We start from the raw sequence: 19,013 nt of genomic DNA, 5'->3' as shown, positions 1-19,013 counted from the left end.
GCATTAATCATTATGCATAGGTTAATTTCAATTCTGACATAAATAAACCAAGACCATCACTGTGACTTGATTAGCAAAACCAGTATTTTTGCTGGAGTAATTCAAGTTTGTTATATCTTTTTTTAATGTTCATGCAATAGTGATAGATGGCAAAAAAAAAAGTCAAATTAGTTGTTAATATTTTTATTTCAGAAAAAGTTATTACCAAGAAATGCATTTCAGTGTTTGAACAACCTCCTTACATGACCATCACCATAGGTTGATTGTAAGGCAGAATTTTTTTAGAAAGACTGCTACAGAAATGGTCAATTTTAAGTACTGTAAATTTATCAGAAATACATCTGGTTATATTTTCAGTTAAATATATTTATACAAATTGCTGCCATATGGTACATTTTGTACTTTTGTCCATTATAAATATTTCAACCATATCTTTAAGTTCGGCTTTGTTAAAAAGTGATAAGGTTATTTCTTTCAAACAATAAATTAACCTAAAAAAAAAGTGTGATTTCAGTAATCCATCCTCCGCAAATGATTCCTGAGATACATCTTACAAACATTTTCATACAAAACAATGTACAACATTAAGACAAATCCTTAGCTTCAATAATAAGACATGGTAAATTTCTGTAACAAAAATAGATAATGGCATTTACACATATTCCAGCAGTGTCCAAGCTCACATTCATTGTAAACCAAAATTCAAAAACAATAATAAACAAAACAAACAGAACAGAACTGGTAATCAAAAACTATATACTGTAAATGGAATTAAAAATTACTTTTATACAGTCAAACCTGTTTTTCAATGGAGAGCAAAATCATGGTGACTTAAGACAGGTGGTCTTTCTATACAGGTTAATTAAAATACAACGTACTAAATCATAGTCTTCAGTGATTGAATTTAAGAGGAAATACTTGCTAAATGCTAGCTGAAATTCAATTTTGCTGGTAGAAATTATTTCCATTTGCTAAAATTTGCTAGTGGAATTCTATATGTAATATTGGAAAAGTCCAGAAATAACCCAAAAAAAACTTTTTTTTCGAGAAAAAGGCGATTGCATTTGCAACACAGTACTGTAAAAGTAGTTATTTTCGTGGTTGCTAATTTTAGTGGCTGCTGTCAAGTGAGCATATTCACAGTTTCAAAAAACAATTGATATAAATTTTATCTCAAAAGCACAACAACTTAATGTAAAACTAAGACCGGTTATGTGATCAGTAACTGTTTCTGAACAAGAAATGAAACTGAATATGGTGGGTTTTTGACATGCATGAATCACCTTCTGTCTGATTTTTTAGAAAGACTGCTACTGAAATGGTCAATTTTAAGTACTGTAAATTAATCAGAAATACATCTGGTTATATTTTCAGTTAAATACATTTATACAAATTGCTGCCTTATGAAATACATGTAAACAAACAACATAAAAGATAAAGAGAATATACATCCACACTAAAGCACATGATATGGGCTTTGTTCAGGGTCCTAAGTCAATAACTTGGAAATTAATAAATAGTTAAAAAAAAAGAACGGCATCAAAGCAGAAAGTTACGTGTATATAAAGCCACTTAAGTTTTTTTTTTCAGGAATAGTATCATATGTGGACAGACAGACAGATGGACAGCAAAATACCATAACATGTCTATCAAAAGGTGTGCAAATAAAGGTTAAGATGAGAACATAAGAAATATAGAAGAAAAGTTTGAAAAGTGGGAGGGTATAATAAGAGAAGATAGAGATTAGAATATAGTCCAATACCAAAAATGATCAGTTTGGAGTATTAGAAGATTGCTTAACCCTCCATATCCATATATCTACATAATTTTAAGAGTTATCTGAATGTGTTCTTAAGTTTCCAATAACCTACACCATCAACTCTCTCAAAGTCACATATAGATTTCAGCATAGCTTTAAACTTAGCAGAGTCTGAAGGTGGAAGTTGAGGACCAAATCTGTCCAGGATTTCTTGCGTCATTGCTTTACACATTGTTCGTGCCTCAAACATAATGAAGTTCCTGATATCAGTGACAAGTTTAAATGAATCATCGTCCACAACTGGAGTAGAAGTGTCTTCTTCCTCTTCATTTTCTCCATCATTGTCATTACTTGTAGCAGTAGTAGCAGACGACATCACATTTCTCTTCCTCATTCTGAACAATAGTTCATCTGAGGTCATGACCTCAGGAGCAGACGACCCTGTTTCCATGTTTACAACAACACTACCAGCTTTAGTGCCATCAAAATGAGGCCGATCTCCTGAGAATTCTCCTTTTTCAATCTGCTTTGCCTTGCTCATGTCCATAGAAGATGACTGTGTCACAGTTTCCAACAGCTGTGTATTCTTCTTCTGGCCAAATCGTGGCCTGAAAATAAAAATTATCAACAGTCATAAAAGTATACATTTTCAATTTACATAATGGAAAGGTCAAACTAGTACTACTGGTTGATTATTAGGCATGTTTACAATTACGAGTTGAATGGATTATCAGATATCAAAATTGTTAATATAAACTGATGTTCGAATTCTCCCCATGTCATACAGCAAACAAACTTATCTGAATGAAGTTAAAATGGAATTCAATGCAATCATCTGTTAAGTGAAAATTATAACAATATTTACACAATAGGTCCAGAAATGGTTAAATTCTGGATAGAAGAGAAAAAAATATGATTAGTAACAGAAAATGTATGACTGTAAATTGTAGCTATGAACAAAATCCTTTTTTTAAATTGTCCTTTTGTCTTCTGATTATCAATTCTAATACTTCAGCTGCCATGCATTCCTTGTTAACCTATAATGACCTCTGCAATTCTTCAAAATCTTTTCATTAATGCATAAATCAAGATTTTGCTAATTTTGTACACATACTTTTTCACCATTGAGCCATGATGCCCAGTCCAGTTTGGTACACCAGCCATTGGTCCTAAACATTGTGACCTTGACCTTTTCAAGGCCTTAACAGCCTCTGTAGCAACTCTCTCAGCTTCAGCCTCAACTATCAGGTAGTCGTGTTTACTGGGATCCATAATTACGTCATGTTTTAAAGCACCTTGTATGCCTACAATAGGAATTTGCAATAGACTAAAAAATTATGTTTTGAACATTAAAAACAAACCAGCAAACCCTACTCACCCCCCCCCCCCCCAAAAAAACCCTAAACACAGTGAAATCTGTATTAACTAAACTCCTTTTGGACTGAGGCTTCACTGGGTTAAGGCAGGTGTACGATTTACACAGGTTAAAACATGTTGAAATTTATATGAATAGACTTTGTAAGATGTCTGGTTTACACAGTATTTTGGTTTTTCCAGAGTTTGTTAAAGGCAGGTTTCACTGTATGTTGAAAACTGTAAAATACCAGAAGACTTGTTTCCAGATTCATGAAATACCTTAAGATTTTCCCTAAATTCTACACCATCTTGATTGGACCAGTGGAAATAAAAAAAAATTATTTAAAACTTGGGTGTATGCGGATTTTAAGAAACTCTGCCCTGATTTTTTTTTCATTTGGTTCCTACTGTTCACAAATCAAGTGACTTCATTTTACTATACGTTTATATACAGTGAAACCTGTCTAAACCAAGACCCTATAGACTTTAGGTACTTCTCCATCTAAGATTCTGGCAAAATGTGTATTATGTGTGGCACATGAAGAAAAAATACACAGAGATTTTATTGCAATATCCAAGTATTCATACCTCATAACCTCAAGAAATTACTGTCAAAGAGTTTGTAAAGTTTGCCTTTTTTTAAAGATATTGACAGGTCAAATTTAGTTGAAATACACTTAGAAATATGGCAAGAAAATTTTCCCGACCTTTTTCCTTATATAAGCAGTCAAAAAATACCTACGTCACCAATGCGTCAGAAGAAATTTAAATAGCTTAATAGATGTTTTCTAGATGAATTTGAATATGTTTGAGGCAAAAAAGACCAAATTGAGAAAAATGAGGTGTCACTCATTGCCTGTTTCTTACACAGAATGATACTTAAAATGTGTTTGGCTTACACAGGAGATTGGTTTATGAAGTTTCAAAATACTTTTAAACTGATATAAAGGATTTTAAAAAGTGTCTGCTTAAAACAGATTTTCAGATTACTGTGAAAGTACTATTGTTGGTTGGGTACCAATTTTTGTGGTTTTCATAGCTAGGTGAAACCACGAAATTTGTTTCCCAACGAATAGTAGATTCCCATTGATTTGTATACTGAAAACTTCAAAACCACAAATTCAAGAATCGACAAACTTGTGTTTCTTCCCTGATTGGCAAAAATTGGTATCCAAGAATTAAAGTATTTTCACAGTATTCAGGGTTCGGTTTCAATAGGTTTTACCATACACTTTCAACAAAAAAAAAATCATGCTTAAATATTTTAGATCTATTCAAAATGAACCTAATAAAAAAAAATTGTGGGTTAAAGTTCTTTATTTTAATGGTTGTAGAAGTTAATTGCAATTCAGTCATACAGTAAATGACTAAATGATATCATTACCATTTTTCTTAAATAATTTTTGTAGTACGTAGTCATCCATAGCAGCATGTTCCTTAGCCTGATCCAAGTCATCATCTCCAGCAGTTTTATATACATCCTGCTTATCCAAGTGGGGAATTCTCTCTCCATCAAACTCTAGTGAAATTAAAGATAATCAGACTTTAAAACACATCAGTATAATTTTTAAATCTAGTCTATCACAGCCTTTGGCACAAAATATTACATGTATTTATAAAAAGTTTGTTTGAAAAGTAGATTTATATGGAACACTAGCTACTAATAAAATAATGAAGAAAATATGGTTACATTTACCCAGTACTGTAAACATTAGTCTGACATATTTGCATATAGTTTTAAAAAAAAATTATTAATGGTTAATACATAGTCTTAAGAATCAATTTGTGGATACACGTACAATTTTTTGTGCTTTCTGTCCATCGTGAAAATAGTGTAAATTAGCAGTCAGAATAACAAGCTAGATTCACTACAGTTTGCATCACCATTTCTCTTGTTAGTTTCAAATTGTATTGTACTGTCACAAAATACATACCAGCATCTTTACGTCTCCTTTTCTTGTCCTTCCTGTGTCTATCTCTGCTATATTCTCCTTTTTCACCAGAAGAGGAATGTCTATGTTTATGATCACTGTGAGAAGAGTGTTTATGCTTCCCGTTTCCATGGGACCTACGCTGCTTATGTCCATGAGAATGATGTTTATGCTTATGGAACTTATCAGTAGATTTTTTCATTTCACTAGTATCAATTTGCTTTGTACTATTTAAAGCTTCATCTAAGAATCCCTGAGAATTCTCATCACAAGAGTGATAGAAAAAGTCAACAGCTTTTGAGGTACTCGGTTGTTCATCATCAACAAAACCTTCCATATCACACTGTGACATTGTTTGAGATTCATTAATTACATTTTTTTGTTCTTTAGATTCATTGTGATTGTTATTTGAATGGCCATTTTCTTTTGTTGCCTTCTTTCCTTTGTTTTCTGGATCACTGCTACTCTTGGATTTTCCTGCCATTATCTGTTGACTCAGCCTCTTAGCTAGTTCTTTCATCCTGTTCACTTCTTCCTCATTAAAATTCTCTTTAATGTCATCTACATCTTCCTCCTCCTTTTCAGCCTCTTTTTCAGCTTTCTGCCTCTCTTTCATCTGGTCAAACCGGTTTACCTTGTGCTCTTTGACCCTTTTATTGACCTCTGACTTGGTGATTTCTGAGCCAGTACCAGCAAACAGAGCTCCAGTCTCAGTTCCTTCCTTGCAGTCAACATTTAGATCAAAGAGCTCATACAGGTCATTTGCCTTGAAGAATCTCCTCTGTTTAGGATCCTTCAAAACTCTGTTCGTCAGAAACTGTTTGAAAATTTGCCTACAATAATTGTATAAAGTGTAAAAAAATGTCATGCATTTACCTATGTAAAAACAAAAGAATAATATTTAAATTGATAAAAAAAACAATTCTAGGATTCCATGTCAAGGTCAATGAACCCAATGTAAAGATACATCTCTTTTTGTAAATTATGAAATCAAAACCAATGTAATGATTTCAGTTCTGTTTTGTGCTCTTTTCTTTGTATTTGTTTCTTTATTTAGTATCTGTGAATAATATGAGCCAGGCGAAACCTGTGAGAGGACAAAGTTGAATATGTAGATATATTTTAAAATATCCTTGTCCTTATTTTTCCACTCTTGTCGCCTTTTCTAGACATGTTGATGGTTCTTGTCACTTCTTGAAGCTTCTTGACACTTTTCAATGGTTAAGTTTGACATATCATTACCTATGGTATATTTTTTCTTCAATGGTACCTGTGGTAACCAGTCTATAAACAGTAACCTGTTTAGTCTGACCAATCCTCCAAGTTCTCTCCCTTGCCTGTGTATCTGTGCTTGGGTTCCAATCGGGGTCAAATATGATAACTCTGTTAGCTCCAGTGAGATTAACCCCAAGTCCTCCAACCCTGGTAGTCAATAGCAACAGGAATATTGATGGGTCCTGAAAATAACATAATAAAATATGTTAGTACAAATGAAATCATAAGCACTGAGTATATTAAAAATTAGTTCTGTATTACAAAAATAACTGTTGTAAATAGAAATATTTTTCAAAAGTTCTAACATAAAACAAAAACTGCTTTGACCGAACCCTGAATAATACAAAAACTGGTCTAAACTGAACCCTGAATAATATGAAAACCTGTCTAAACCAGAAACTTTTTAAAAGCCCTTGATAACAGTTTAAATGGAATTTAAACCTTGGTATATGGAACACCTATATAAACCAAACCAATTTCACAGCCAAACCACTGGACCAATTCATGTGGGAGGATCTCCAACATCGACATAGTCTCATGTGGGAGATTTTTATGTAAAGGCAAATTTTTGATGTAAAATTTCAATCACTTTTTTTTTTCACAGAAAATATGATAATTTTAAACAAAATGTGTGTGTGCGTGTGTGCCAGGGGAGGAGGGTTCTTTTCAGACAGGTTTCACTGTATTTTTCTTCTTATTAATATTATCTATCTCATTATGGAACAGTCTTATATATTGCTTTTATAACTGAAAGGTACTGAACATAAGCTTTTTACCGTATTGAACTGATTAATGAGTGGCTGTCTAGATGATATTGGTGTAGTTCCATCCATTCTTAAATAGCTATATTTCTGCTTTAATACATATCTCTCTAAGATAGTCAGCATCTAAGAAAAAAGGTCATATTCAACCTTAATTTTAAAAAAGTTGTTATAACATTGCTTCTAATAGATATATATCAACTTACCATTTGGTATACTGGTAGAAAAATGAGGTCAAGGTCAAATAAAGTTACCACAGTTTATTTTATCAATGCATTAAATTTTTGACATGTGAAATAACTTTACTCTCCAAAGATAAACTGGTAATACAGTAAAAGCATTTAAGGAATGACTGTTATATTTTTTCTGTCTATGAGGAAATAACCTCAATTATGTGGTGCACACTAGATAACCTGCATTGCAGATTACTTTCAAGTGTGCATCACAGGTACTGAGGTTATTACAAATAAACCAAAAAAATATATCAGTCATTCCTTATAATTTAATTTTAGTATCAAAATTTAAGTAAATAAATCGACAGCAAAGCTTGATGATGTCACAGTTTGCACTCAAAATTTGGTCTATGAGATGATGGACAAAATTTGTTATCCAATCAGAAAGCATGTTACATCTGAAATTAAATTATTTAAACTTAACATTGAAAATTTAAAAAAAAATTCATGAAATCTCTAGAGACCTATGAATCTTTTACTTACCACAGTACTCTGAGAGAACAATAAAACTCTGTGCCCTTGTTTCTTCCACAACCTCAGTAATGCCTCTACTACTATCATTTTCCCCGATCTTTTGTAGTAGCCATATTCCAGGGATTCATCATGCTGAGTTGTCTCCCCTATGTATAACTTAGGACCTCCTGTACAAATATCTGGGTGGTTACAGATCTTCCTTAAAGTAATTAGTCCAGCAAATATCTATAAGAGAAGAAGATTGCAACAGGTTGTTAATTAATGAATTCTCAATGGAAACAAAGCTAAGGCAAGTCAAATTCTTTGCAAAAAGAAAATTATAAAATCTAAGTAGAACAAAAAATATGATGCAAGACTAATAATTCGAAAAATGAAATTATCCTTTCATCAGTCCTTTAAGCATTTAAAAAAAAACAAACAAAAAAAAAAAAGACAATAACGATTCAAAGCCATTTTATTAAAGGACACATGCACAATATAGAATATCGACAGTTTTTGAAGTCAAGATAGAAATATCTATAATCCCAACAAAGAACATAAAATATCCAGAATAATACATACAAAGCAACAAAAGTAAATGAGCAACTCAGACTCCACTAAAAACTGGGAGCATGGACCAGGTGCACTGGTAAATTAGCATTATAATGTTTATAATGTCACAATGGGTTTGACCTATTGGTATTATTGGAAATTGCCAATTTTTTTTTGTATCAGGACATTAGCCTAATATCGAAATAAGAAGAATGGAAAATTGATCAAGTTGTCAATAAAGCATACTTCTAACAGTATTACATAAACAGACCTGGTACTTCCCAGACAGAATAGACTGGCATTCTCTTGATTGTAAATATTCCATGTAGGTTTCTCTCTGTTCTTCAGTCAGTCGGCAGAATAACACCTGAAAACAGAGAATTTATATTTTACCCATACATGTTGACCTATGGAGCAGTTCATGAAGGAAATTCTCCCCCACTGACACTGTCTCATGTGGGAGAATTTTATGTAATGCAAATTTTTGCATGGAAAAATTCAATTACTATTATTTAGTACTTTTTCACAAAAATATTAGAGTAGTTTTAACCAAAAACATCAATCCCACAAATCTAACAACTTTATGTGGAAAAAACTAAATTTTTTAATTTTATTTCGTGGGAGGGTTAATAAGTATGATTTTATCTTTGAATACTTATCCAATTTTATAATATTTCCATCGACATATACACTCACTACTAAAAGAAGACATATACTGAAAAATACAGTGAAAATCATTGATAGAAAATCATGCGAACCTTCTCGTTAACAATGATAAGAACTGTACTGTATGTTACCTAATACAAAGATTATCAAGTCTTTATCGCAATTTCAAATTGATTGATACTGATTTCAATACAAATCTATTTCAAATTGCTAAGTATCTGACATCAAGCACCATATGATTATCATATGAATCAAGCACCACATGATTATCATATGAATCAAGCATCATATGTCTATCATATGAGTCAAACACCATATGATTATCATATGAATCAAGCACCAAATGATTATCATATGAATCAAGCATCATATGTCTATCATATAAATCAAGCACTATATGATTATCATATGTGGCACATTTGGTTGTGTAGATTGATATTTGCTTTTTTCAGGGTCCTGTTTGGACAGGTTCCACTGAATTAACACACCTGCTCGTTTTTACTTGGTAGGTTAATCTTGACGTCTGCTTTCATTCTTCTTATCATGTATGGGTTGATAGTATCTCTCAGAACACAGGCACACTTGTATGCTGTCTGTACCTGCTGCTGGGAGGCATTGGAATACCCTCCATGTACAATTGGGACAGAGAAATGGTTCATGAAATCTGGTAAGGTTCCAAGCTTTCCTGGGAAGATGAAGTCAAACAAGGACCATAACTCCTTCAGATTGTTCTGTATTGGAGAACCAGATAGAATAATTCTGTGTGGTGTTTTGATCTGGAATGAAAAAAAATATATCATTAAAGATTTTTTACATAGGGCTGCAGCTTGTAATCAAATTATTCATTACTAGTAAAATAAGTACAGTAATTGAGACCTTTTCCCCCCGCCTTTAATGATAATCGCTAGAAATGTAATTCATTTTGTGATTGGATATTTTCTACCAAAACTGTGTTTTCTGTATTATCTAAGCAGACCGTCGGATAGACAGATTGAAGGAGAAACCAAGTCTAGTGGCTACAGGCCTTGCTTTTACCATCAATGAGGCAGGTAAATATTGGGTGAACAAAAAATCTACATAAAGGGTAAAATTTCTTTCTATAATTCACATACCTGAACAAGGTTTTTAAATTGTCATATTAATAAATTACTTACTTGTTTGACCACCAGAGTAGCCTGTGCATCAGGATTTCTGATTTTATGTCCCTCATCCAGAATGATATAATGCCAGTTATGGTCAAGTATAAGATTCTGGTGTATAACCAGGGTACTGTATGATGTCACCAGGATACCATTCTCTTTCACTATTGTCCTAATCAGTTCTGACTAATAAAACATAATAATCATAAGAGACAAAATAATCATGATAATCATAGTAGGCTGATTAATCATAACAATCATTGAGGACTTATTAATTATAACACAAGTAGAGGACTTATTAATCTTAAGAATCATAGTAAACTGGCAAATCATAACAATCATAGAGGAAAGATTAATCATAAAAACCAAAGAAGACTGATTAATCAAAACTATTAATATTCAATTAACATAGCAAAATTTTAATTTGAAATTTCACTGTAGTATCCTGACCAAAGACAATTTCAACATCCTCTAAAATATTCTTAACATCTAAGGTAATTTAAAAGTAACACTAAGAATTTTCACAAATAGTTGCAAAAAAATGCAACCTTCTATAAGAAGTAAAAAAAAAAGTACTGCTGTTTTTAGATTAAGTTATCCAAAATGAATATAAACTGTAAATAAGAAACAGATAATTTATCTCATGGTGTGATATACATGTTAAAAAACATAAGATTTAAAACTCATTTTCACCATTTTTGAAGTACATGTAGCAACTACAGATTTTTTTTTAATGTCATAGTCAATTCTTTGACCAGTGTATACAACTAGATTAAAATTTAGAATATGGTATAAGAGCATTCATCATTTTTACTATTTCAAAGTTTATTATGAACTATGCACTCAAGTGTTAAATGTAGATAGACTCGGTGAACTTACCTCTTTACAAGAGTAAGAGCCTGAGGAATGTAGGATAGCTACTCTGAACAGAGGCCACCATTTATGGAACTCCTTCACCCACTGGTTCATCACAGTAGTGGGAGTCACTATAATGGTAGGTCCTAAACCTCTATACCTAAAAATAGAAAAGCGGATGTTATAATATTGCTGTCCTCGTTTAAATACTGCCATCTGTAAAACTTAAAAATATGACCTGCAATATTGCAAATGATAAAACCTGTTACAGCAGTTCAAATTGTAATTTCTAAAGTGCATTTTATTTTAAAGAAATCCATGCAAAAGTGACTAATACTTTAAAATACCGACTAAAATTCTGTGTAATGAAACCTTCCTAAACCAGGCCCTAAATAAAATAAAACCTGTATAAACCAGACACTTTTCAGATGTTGCTTTATATTAGTGAAAATGTATTTGAACCAGGGTTAATCAAACACCTGTCTACATCAAAATAAAAAAAAAACAGTCGATAAGGTTTAACAATAAATCAGTCAACATTGAAAAATAATAAGTGCTTCTCTAGGTACTTACAGAAAATGTTTGCTCCTAAGTTTGCTATGCCTCAGTCCAGCCAAGAATCCTATAGCTTGTATGGTTTTCCCAAGACCCATCTCATCCCCTATAATGCCACCTGCCTGCTGACAGTGTAACTCCCACAACCACTTTACTCCTACCTTCTGATATCTAAAATGATAGAAAAGTAAAATGTGTTATAGATTAATACTTGTAACAGGAATAGATCTTGTTTAGCATACAATACACAAAAATTTTATACTAAGTTTTGCTGTATTGGAAACCTGAACTGGTTAGCTATGGGTTTTCAATAAAATTTGGATGAGTACAATATTTTCTGTATTTTACACTAAACTGTACTATAATCTATTTATTATACAGCTACCATTGAAAATATAAGTAAAGCAATTACCTTGACATATATATAAACAGGACCATATGAACAGTAATTAATGCTGACATGTTTAGTACCACTCACTTTTTGAGTGTCCAACACAAAATTCATATCCTTGTTGAAGAGTCTAAACTGTACCTGGCCAGGGATTTAAATCCAAGACTTACTTGAAGAGTTTAGACCATATCCTGCCAGGTACTTTAAATCCTCCTTCCATCTCTTCGTCTTCCTCAGACTCTGACAACTCCCCTGCTGCTCTCAAATCTTGTTTCTTTCTCTCTGATTTGTTAAATTTTCTGAAGAAATTATATCATTGTGAAGATTTTTATAAATGGAAATTTTGTTCATCTCATTACATTTCAAGTATCTTAAGGTGTGTTTAGGCAAAACAAAAATATGCTAGGTTCTCAGGCCCTGCCGTATCCCTAAAAACCCTCCCGCATCTGCGATTTTTAGTAAACAGAATCGTCTGTGCCCTTGACAGAAAGGTAAAAAGTATGATGTGAATGAAGCTGTTATTTAACATTGATCATTAAAAGTATCTCTCGTGGCGGAGAGATGGCTCTTAAAAGAGAAAAAAAAAATGCATCAAATTTTTTAAAAAATGGCATGAGAATCTAGGCAATTTTTTGTATGGCCTTATACTTGTTTGAAGACTTTTTGATGACCTCTGAGTATTTACTATTTTGTATTAAGGTTATACACTGAGGCATTTGTTGTGTTTCACCATTCTTTTTTCAATGTTAAACTTACTCCATTCTTATATCAAAGGTGTAGTCATCTCCATCATCAGTTGTCCTCAGTGACGTCTCTCGACTCAGTTTCCTTTTCCCTCCCTCCCCTCCATCCGATTTCTCATCATCAGAGACCTTATACTTGGGAGGTTTCCTTGGTTTTACTGGTAGTTTCTTTGTCAACTTTTTTTTCTTTTCTACAATAAAAAAAGGGCATGAATGGGGCATTCACAGATACTCCACCACATAATGGTATACATGAGGCTCCCAGGAGCCTAAATTGCTCATCTGGTTGAATTTTGCCTTTAAAGACAATAAATTTAATAAGAAGTTGTCCAACAATTAAGACTCGAGAAGACTTTGGTAGGACTTGAAAGTTTCTATCTATTATAGTTTTCAAGATATTGGCTGAAAACTGTAAAAAAAAAGACATCATTTTTTTCCCTTTCAAGGGTAATAACTCTTACAAGGAGTCATCTAGCAACTTTTATCCTTGAAGACTTTTGTAGTCCTAATAATATGGATCATTTCAGCTATTGAAAGAATTTGGCTTAACAAGTAGTGTCAGAGGAGAAGACGACAGCGACAGTCACCAAGTAATGGCAGTAGCTCACATGGCCTTTGAAAACGGGGATAGCAAAATTTTTTTAAAATTCTTAAGTTGCCATCTGGAAACCATTGGGAGAACAGACAGACAATGAGACAGACACACAAATTTTTGGAGGGTATCACATAATATCTCACCACTTCATGTGGTGAGGTATAAAAATGATAAGGTTTAATACAATCTTAATCCGAACTAATGAGTTAAAAAAGTAACAAGAATATGAAAATTTATCAGAATTTGGTCATTTAATCAAAGCAATACCAACACTACTCTCTGACATTAATTACATTACTCGATGTTATCAGGACTGAAAAATCATACCTCTGACTTCTGCATCACTGGTGTCACTATTAGATTCCTCTCTTCCATCAGGCTTATACTCCTCTCCTTCATCTTCATTGCAAACTTCATCGTCATATATATCCTCCATCTTTAGGAGTCTCTTATCCATAGCTCCGTCTGACTTGCTCTTGACCAGTGTACGAGGAGATTTGGATGGAGACTGAGAACCCTCCTCATCACTATGTGATCTCCTCTTGTAAGAACTACTTCTTGTTGCTATTGGAAAATTCTCTTCTTCATTCTGAAAGAAAGTGTAAAGAAAGATTCTATCTCTTGTAAGAAGAATCAGGTACCGGTAATTGGAAAAAAAAGCCCTATAGTAAATCCATTGAAATAAATTGTGTTTTTAAGAATCAGATAAAATTGGAAAAAATCAGAAACAGGCATGTCAAAAAACCCACCAATCTGACAATAAAATATAGCTCAAGGATAATTTCTCTGTTGAAAAGACCATTCTTTGATCTCTGCATCACTGGATTTGATCTGAAATAATTCTGGATTTGCTATGAAATTTTTCAATAGAATGTTAGAAAAATGAGGTCTTTGACAGAGTAATCTGCCCTTGAAATTTTCATTTTCAGTGCATTTCAATGAAATTATAACTCTGTGCACTAACATGATATGGATATTTTTGTCTCTTTTCCTTAATTCTGATGGTGCATATAGTCAAATTTAACTTTCAAAATGGTGTTTTTTTTTCATACCCACTGCCTGATTCCAACTGAGACTACTAAATCAGAAATGGAAACAGATTAACTGATTCTGAGTCATAAAATAAAAAAAAAAAAGATAAAAATAGTGAAACCTGTCTAAACTGAACCCTTTTTTTGGCTTTAAAATTCATTTCTTTTAAACAGGTGTTTGGTTAACAAAGGTTCAAAATAGATGTTAATTGATATAAGGGACTTTGAAAAGTGTCTCGTTACGACAGGTTTTCAAATTTTTCAGGGTTCAGTTTCGGTGGGTTTCACTGTATAATGTATCAACCATATTCAATATAATATTACAAATTAAAAGCACCTATGCCTTAATAACCATTAGCTGGATACAAGAATCCAGCAAAAATGATTCAGGCTAGTGAATATTCAACTTATGAAGAAAAATATCCTGAAATTTCATGGTTCAGGCTAGATACATTCTTAAAAATGACTGCTTGTTTTCCTGTTTCATACTTTTTCTGACATGAACAATCTCTATTTATGAGAATTTATTTAGGCAGGGTGTTCAATTTACATATAAATTGTATATTGTATATTGTCTCTCTAAACATCTGTACATATCCTAACTAGCAGTCAGAATTGTTAAAATTAAAATTACATGGTCCTGTACCTCTGAACTTTCTCTTTTGGGTAGCTTATTAATTAGAGACTCTCTCTTCTTTTTCTGTTTGTTCTCCATTTTTTCAAAGGCATTCATGATGGCTTGTAGTTTTCTCTGTTCCCTACTCTGGAACTAGAGAAAAATATGTTGGTTAAATATACTGGTACAAATGAACATGAAGAATATTTCAAGTACCTTAATTTATTCTAAGTACTAAGCTACTGAATCAATTGAGATTGCATATGAATCTCAATACAGAAGTTACAGTATGGCTAAGTTGATCTTGGTAGGTTACAAGTAGAATTGAATTGGCAAAAAACTGACAAAGTGGAACACTCCAAAATTGGTTTACAATTCTCAATAAGCGACAAGTATTCAATAAATACATGTAATTTAGCATAATAATCCAGAAATATCCATGGATCCTTCTTAAAGCAACAACGAAAATACATAATAGGGTAGAGAATCACAGGGAATCATTTGAAAATACCTTTGGTTTCTTTTCAGGGGTTTTATCAACTTGAACTACAGTGCCAAATGGAGTCATCTCCCCAGTTCTGATCATTCTCTCTCTCTCCGTTTCATTTTCTTTACTAAATCCTAAAACCTGGTTAAGGTCTGAAAATAGAATATGAATTATAACAGTAATGAAAACTTTGAAAAGAAGAATATTGCAAACAGTAATTATCATGCACATGATAGTTTTTTTAAAGTAAAATATACATTTGAATTCAAATTCATATTTTTTTTCAAACCAAATATTTTTTGTTGTTGATATATATAAAGTTGTAAATTCAATTTTTCAAAAGTGTTATGTTTAAAATTGACTAGACTTCAGATCTCTTGTATCACAAAAATTAAATATGAACCTTTGCCAGTGCCATCATCAGATATTTCCCCTTCTTCAATATCATTTGGGTCTTCAATGACATCAATGTCTCCATTCAGTTTCTTTTTCAGGGATTTTTCTCTTGCTTTCAAGGTTTTGAGTTGGCTTAGCTTTAAAAGAGCAGTGTCGTCATGACATATATATTGTTACAAATGTTAAGTTAGGGGTGTAACGACACATTTTTTTCTCAAACCATACATGTCACAATACATCTTAAGAGACATGTGTCCTTCATGGGCGACGCTTATGCACGACAGGAAATAAAAAGTCAGGATTTGATCAATCATTCCATTTGAAATAAAATATTCATGTAAAATTTTATTTTTTTCTCTGGGTCATCTAAACAATGCTAGATAAAACACTAATACCAATAAATTTATCAAAAAATAGCATTGCATCATTAGTATCGTAGGCGGCCACAACATACCATAAACGGAATTGTCCCAAAAAATACTGCAATTTCGGTACATACTGTGAATCATTTCCCTCTTATGTTAGGTACATATAAAACACGAAATATGCTTTTATTTCAATTTCTGAACAAATATAATAACTAATATAATGTCCATGCATACAAGCATGAATAAAGCAATTGTGCTTGCACAACTCATAAAAAATAAATATGTATGAATTTTAAAAAAAAAGTTGGATTGATACTTCTTTAACAATTTATATCTTGTTCAAACTTTCACCTTACAATAATAAATCTATAAAAGTGAAATGAAACTAACAATGAAGAAATGCTAAATCAATTGATTATTTGTTTTTCATTAAAAAAAAACCGACGAGAATGATCTGGAAATATGCATATCTTTTCTAGTTTCGTATTTACCTTATTTTCTTTCTGGTTCTGAATGGCTGTCAGTCTTTTTTGTACAAAAGCTGATGTTGAGTTAGAATTCAAGGATGCTAGAATTGTTTCAGACTGTTTCAATTCTTTTTCAACATTTCTACAAACACAAAATCTCATTTTTAAAACATTTGCATGAACTTACTAAATTAACTATGAAGTATTCAGTAAAGATAAATTTCAATAGCAGAATTTTCTTTCAATTTGTGTCATATCTTCATTTTATAAAATAACGTTATTTTAATAGTTCACCTGTACATATTTGAAGATATAAGATCAAACTTACTTCATATCTAACTCAACACCTTTCAATTCCTTTTCAAGCTGCCTTTTCAATTTACCATCTTCCTCTTTTGCTAAAGCCTCACCAACTTGTGCCATCACACCTAACACACAAAAAAAAATGTCTTGAATTTATCTAAACCAACTTTTTCCTATTAAGATTAAATCCCACAACATGAATATCTCTGAAATCTTAGAACAAAGCCAAATATTGAATGTTATCATCACTGTTACAAAAACAAGCTTCCTTATTAATAGAATAAGAAGGAATTGAATGGGAAAAAAGTACATGTACATGTGCATGTAATGGGTGTATGCATGTCCATAACATTGATTATTACATGTACATGAAAATTTGACTAAAACTTGTTTAATACAACTATAAAATTTGGTGAGTAAGTATACCAGGAGTATTTGCCCAATACATTTTTAAGTACACAGAAGAGTAAAGCAGAATCTTTATTTAAGTACCCTCTTCAAAATCTTCTTGATTATAAACATCAAGTCCAAGGTTTTTGAGTTCCTCTGAAGTCTGCTCATCTAGGCGTGAGGCTGAAATTAGATTTCTGTCTACATGGAAGCTTTGAGACTTCTGTTGTTTCTCTGTCTTCTGGTAAGAAACCTCAGACACTGCTGGGTCATCCATATCAGATACTGGTCTCTCTAACTGATCCATAGCTAATATAAGTTTAAGAATCTGTAAAAAAAAAGATTTAGATGCTAACAATTTCCTTAGAATAGATGAATTAAGATTTCTTTAAGCCTATAAATGGCTTAGCAATGGAGAGGGAGAAACCTAAAATTTTAGAATGGGTGGGAGGCACTGCTTTTTGGGATATAAATAATGTCCCTCTCAAAATGCTTAAACAGGAAAATATGTGTTTGTTTTCATACAAGAATCTTCATTTCAAAAATTGTACCCAAGGAAGATTTTTTTACATCCCCTAAATTGGCTAACTTGAATCGCCAAATCCCTAGATTCACAGGATGAGTTAATAGTACTGATTTGGTGCAAAAATCTAAAACACAACTGTATTTCAAGTACTTAATCATCAAATGGGTAAATGCAAGAGTAACTGGTGTCAGGTCTATCTGTCCCAAGGTTTATTGATGCTCAGTAGATCCATCCGATACTCAATTCAGTCCTCTCTGCAAAGTTGATACGGCCTCCACATGTTTAAATGGAAAATATTTCACAAATAATATTAATCCCTTTCCAATTAAGGTAATATTAATAATGTTTTAATAAAGTTATAAAACCATGAGATAGATTCTCTAAAATTTGAATTATTCCTTGCATAAGATGAGATAAGAAATTTTACACTTGATTCAGTGCAAGTGTGGCAGGATGGCCTACCTACATGTACATGTACATTGTAGTAGGTAGTGAGATTTAAATAGCCAGTTAATTGACTTGGCCAAAGGATTAATTCTATAGCCGAATCGGTCTGTCGTTGCCTTGTCACTGAGGGGTCTATGGTTCGATCCTCTGTGGTGGGATATAATTTTTGTGAGTCAAATCATGCTCTTCCGTTACACAAGTTAACAGAAAATATATTTTTACACTTTATCCTAAAAGCTAATATACGAACAATATGAATGAAGCTTATCACCAACCTGCATCCTCACTGAAATGTAGACCACTTATAAATTTAAATGAAAACTACTGAACATTAGACAGATCTCATTTTGCCAAGGGGTTACACAAGACAGAACATTTTAACAGTTCCGTTTAAAAATACTGATGATAAAGGAAATTTAGCATTATTATTACAAAATATCACAAAAACTACACAGTGGATACGCTAGCTGAACAAAATAAGTACCTATGTGGTTAGAAAAAAAACTATTTTAATTGAGAATTCTGATATCGTAGCATCCTGTAAGCATTATTCTTTAATTTTGGTAATTACACAACTCTGCATTTTCAATGGTGTAAGCCAATGATATGACAAATTATCTGATGCTAAATAACTTTTTATCATACCTGGTGAATGACAAAAAAGTTTTTAGTTCAGAAATATCTTAAATAATGAAATTGGCAAGTAAAAAATGAAAAA

General features: G+C 32.2%; 1 protein-coding gene across 3 annotated transcripts; it reads right to left on the bottom strand.

Annotated features, from left to right (window-relative positions):
- Window positions 1-167: 167 nt before the first annotated feature.
- On the bottom strand, window positions 168-19,009 carry LOC148620138 (DNA excision repair protein ERCC-6-like). Of its 3 annotated transcripts, none has more exons than XM_088580738.1 (22): window positions 18,941-19,009; window positions 17,425-17,650; window positions 16,958-17,057; window positions 16,654-16,771; window positions 15,802-15,931; window positions 15,423-15,550; window positions 14,942-15,064; window positions 13,592-13,853; window positions 12,683-12,860; window positions 12,097-12,225; window positions 11,554-11,706; window positions 11,005-11,140; window positions 10,141-10,311; window positions 9,475-9,762; window positions 8,592-8,687; window positions 7,799-8,014; window positions 7,098-7,208; window positions 6,289-6,503; window positions 5,050-5,879; window positions 4,500-4,634; window positions 2,874-3,063; window positions 168-2,367 (listed from the first exon to the last, which is right to left on the bottom strand). In XM_088580738.1, the coding sequence occupies exons 2-22, from the start codon at window positions 17,627-17,629 to the stop codon at window positions 1,836-1,838; spliced, it is 4,446 nt and encodes a 1,481-aa protein (XP_088436864.1). In that variant the 5' UTR covers window positions 17,630-17,650; window positions 18,941-19,009; the 3' UTR covers window positions 168-1,835. The 3 variants fall into 3 exon arrangements, with proteins under 3 accessions (XP_088436864.1, XP_088436863.1, XP_088436862.1); XM_088580737.1 differs by lacking the exon at window positions 18,941-19,009 and adding an exon at window positions 18,780-18,889; XM_088580736.1 differs by lacking the exon at window positions 18,941-19,009 and adding an exon at window positions 18,571-18,711.
- Between the last annotated feature and the right edge of the window lie 4 nt (window positions 19,010-19,013).

This window comes from Perna viridis, chromosome 4 (assembly GCF_037379345.1).
Source record: "Perna viridis isolate PV_CMFRI_1.1 ecotype Kerala chromosome 4, ASM3737934v1, whole genome shotgun sequence".
Taxonomy (NCBI): domain Eukaryota; kingdom Metazoa; phylum Mollusca; class Bivalvia; order Mytilida; family Mytilidae; genus Perna; species Perna viridis.
This window is presented reverse-complemented; position numbering and strand designations above follow the sequence as displayed.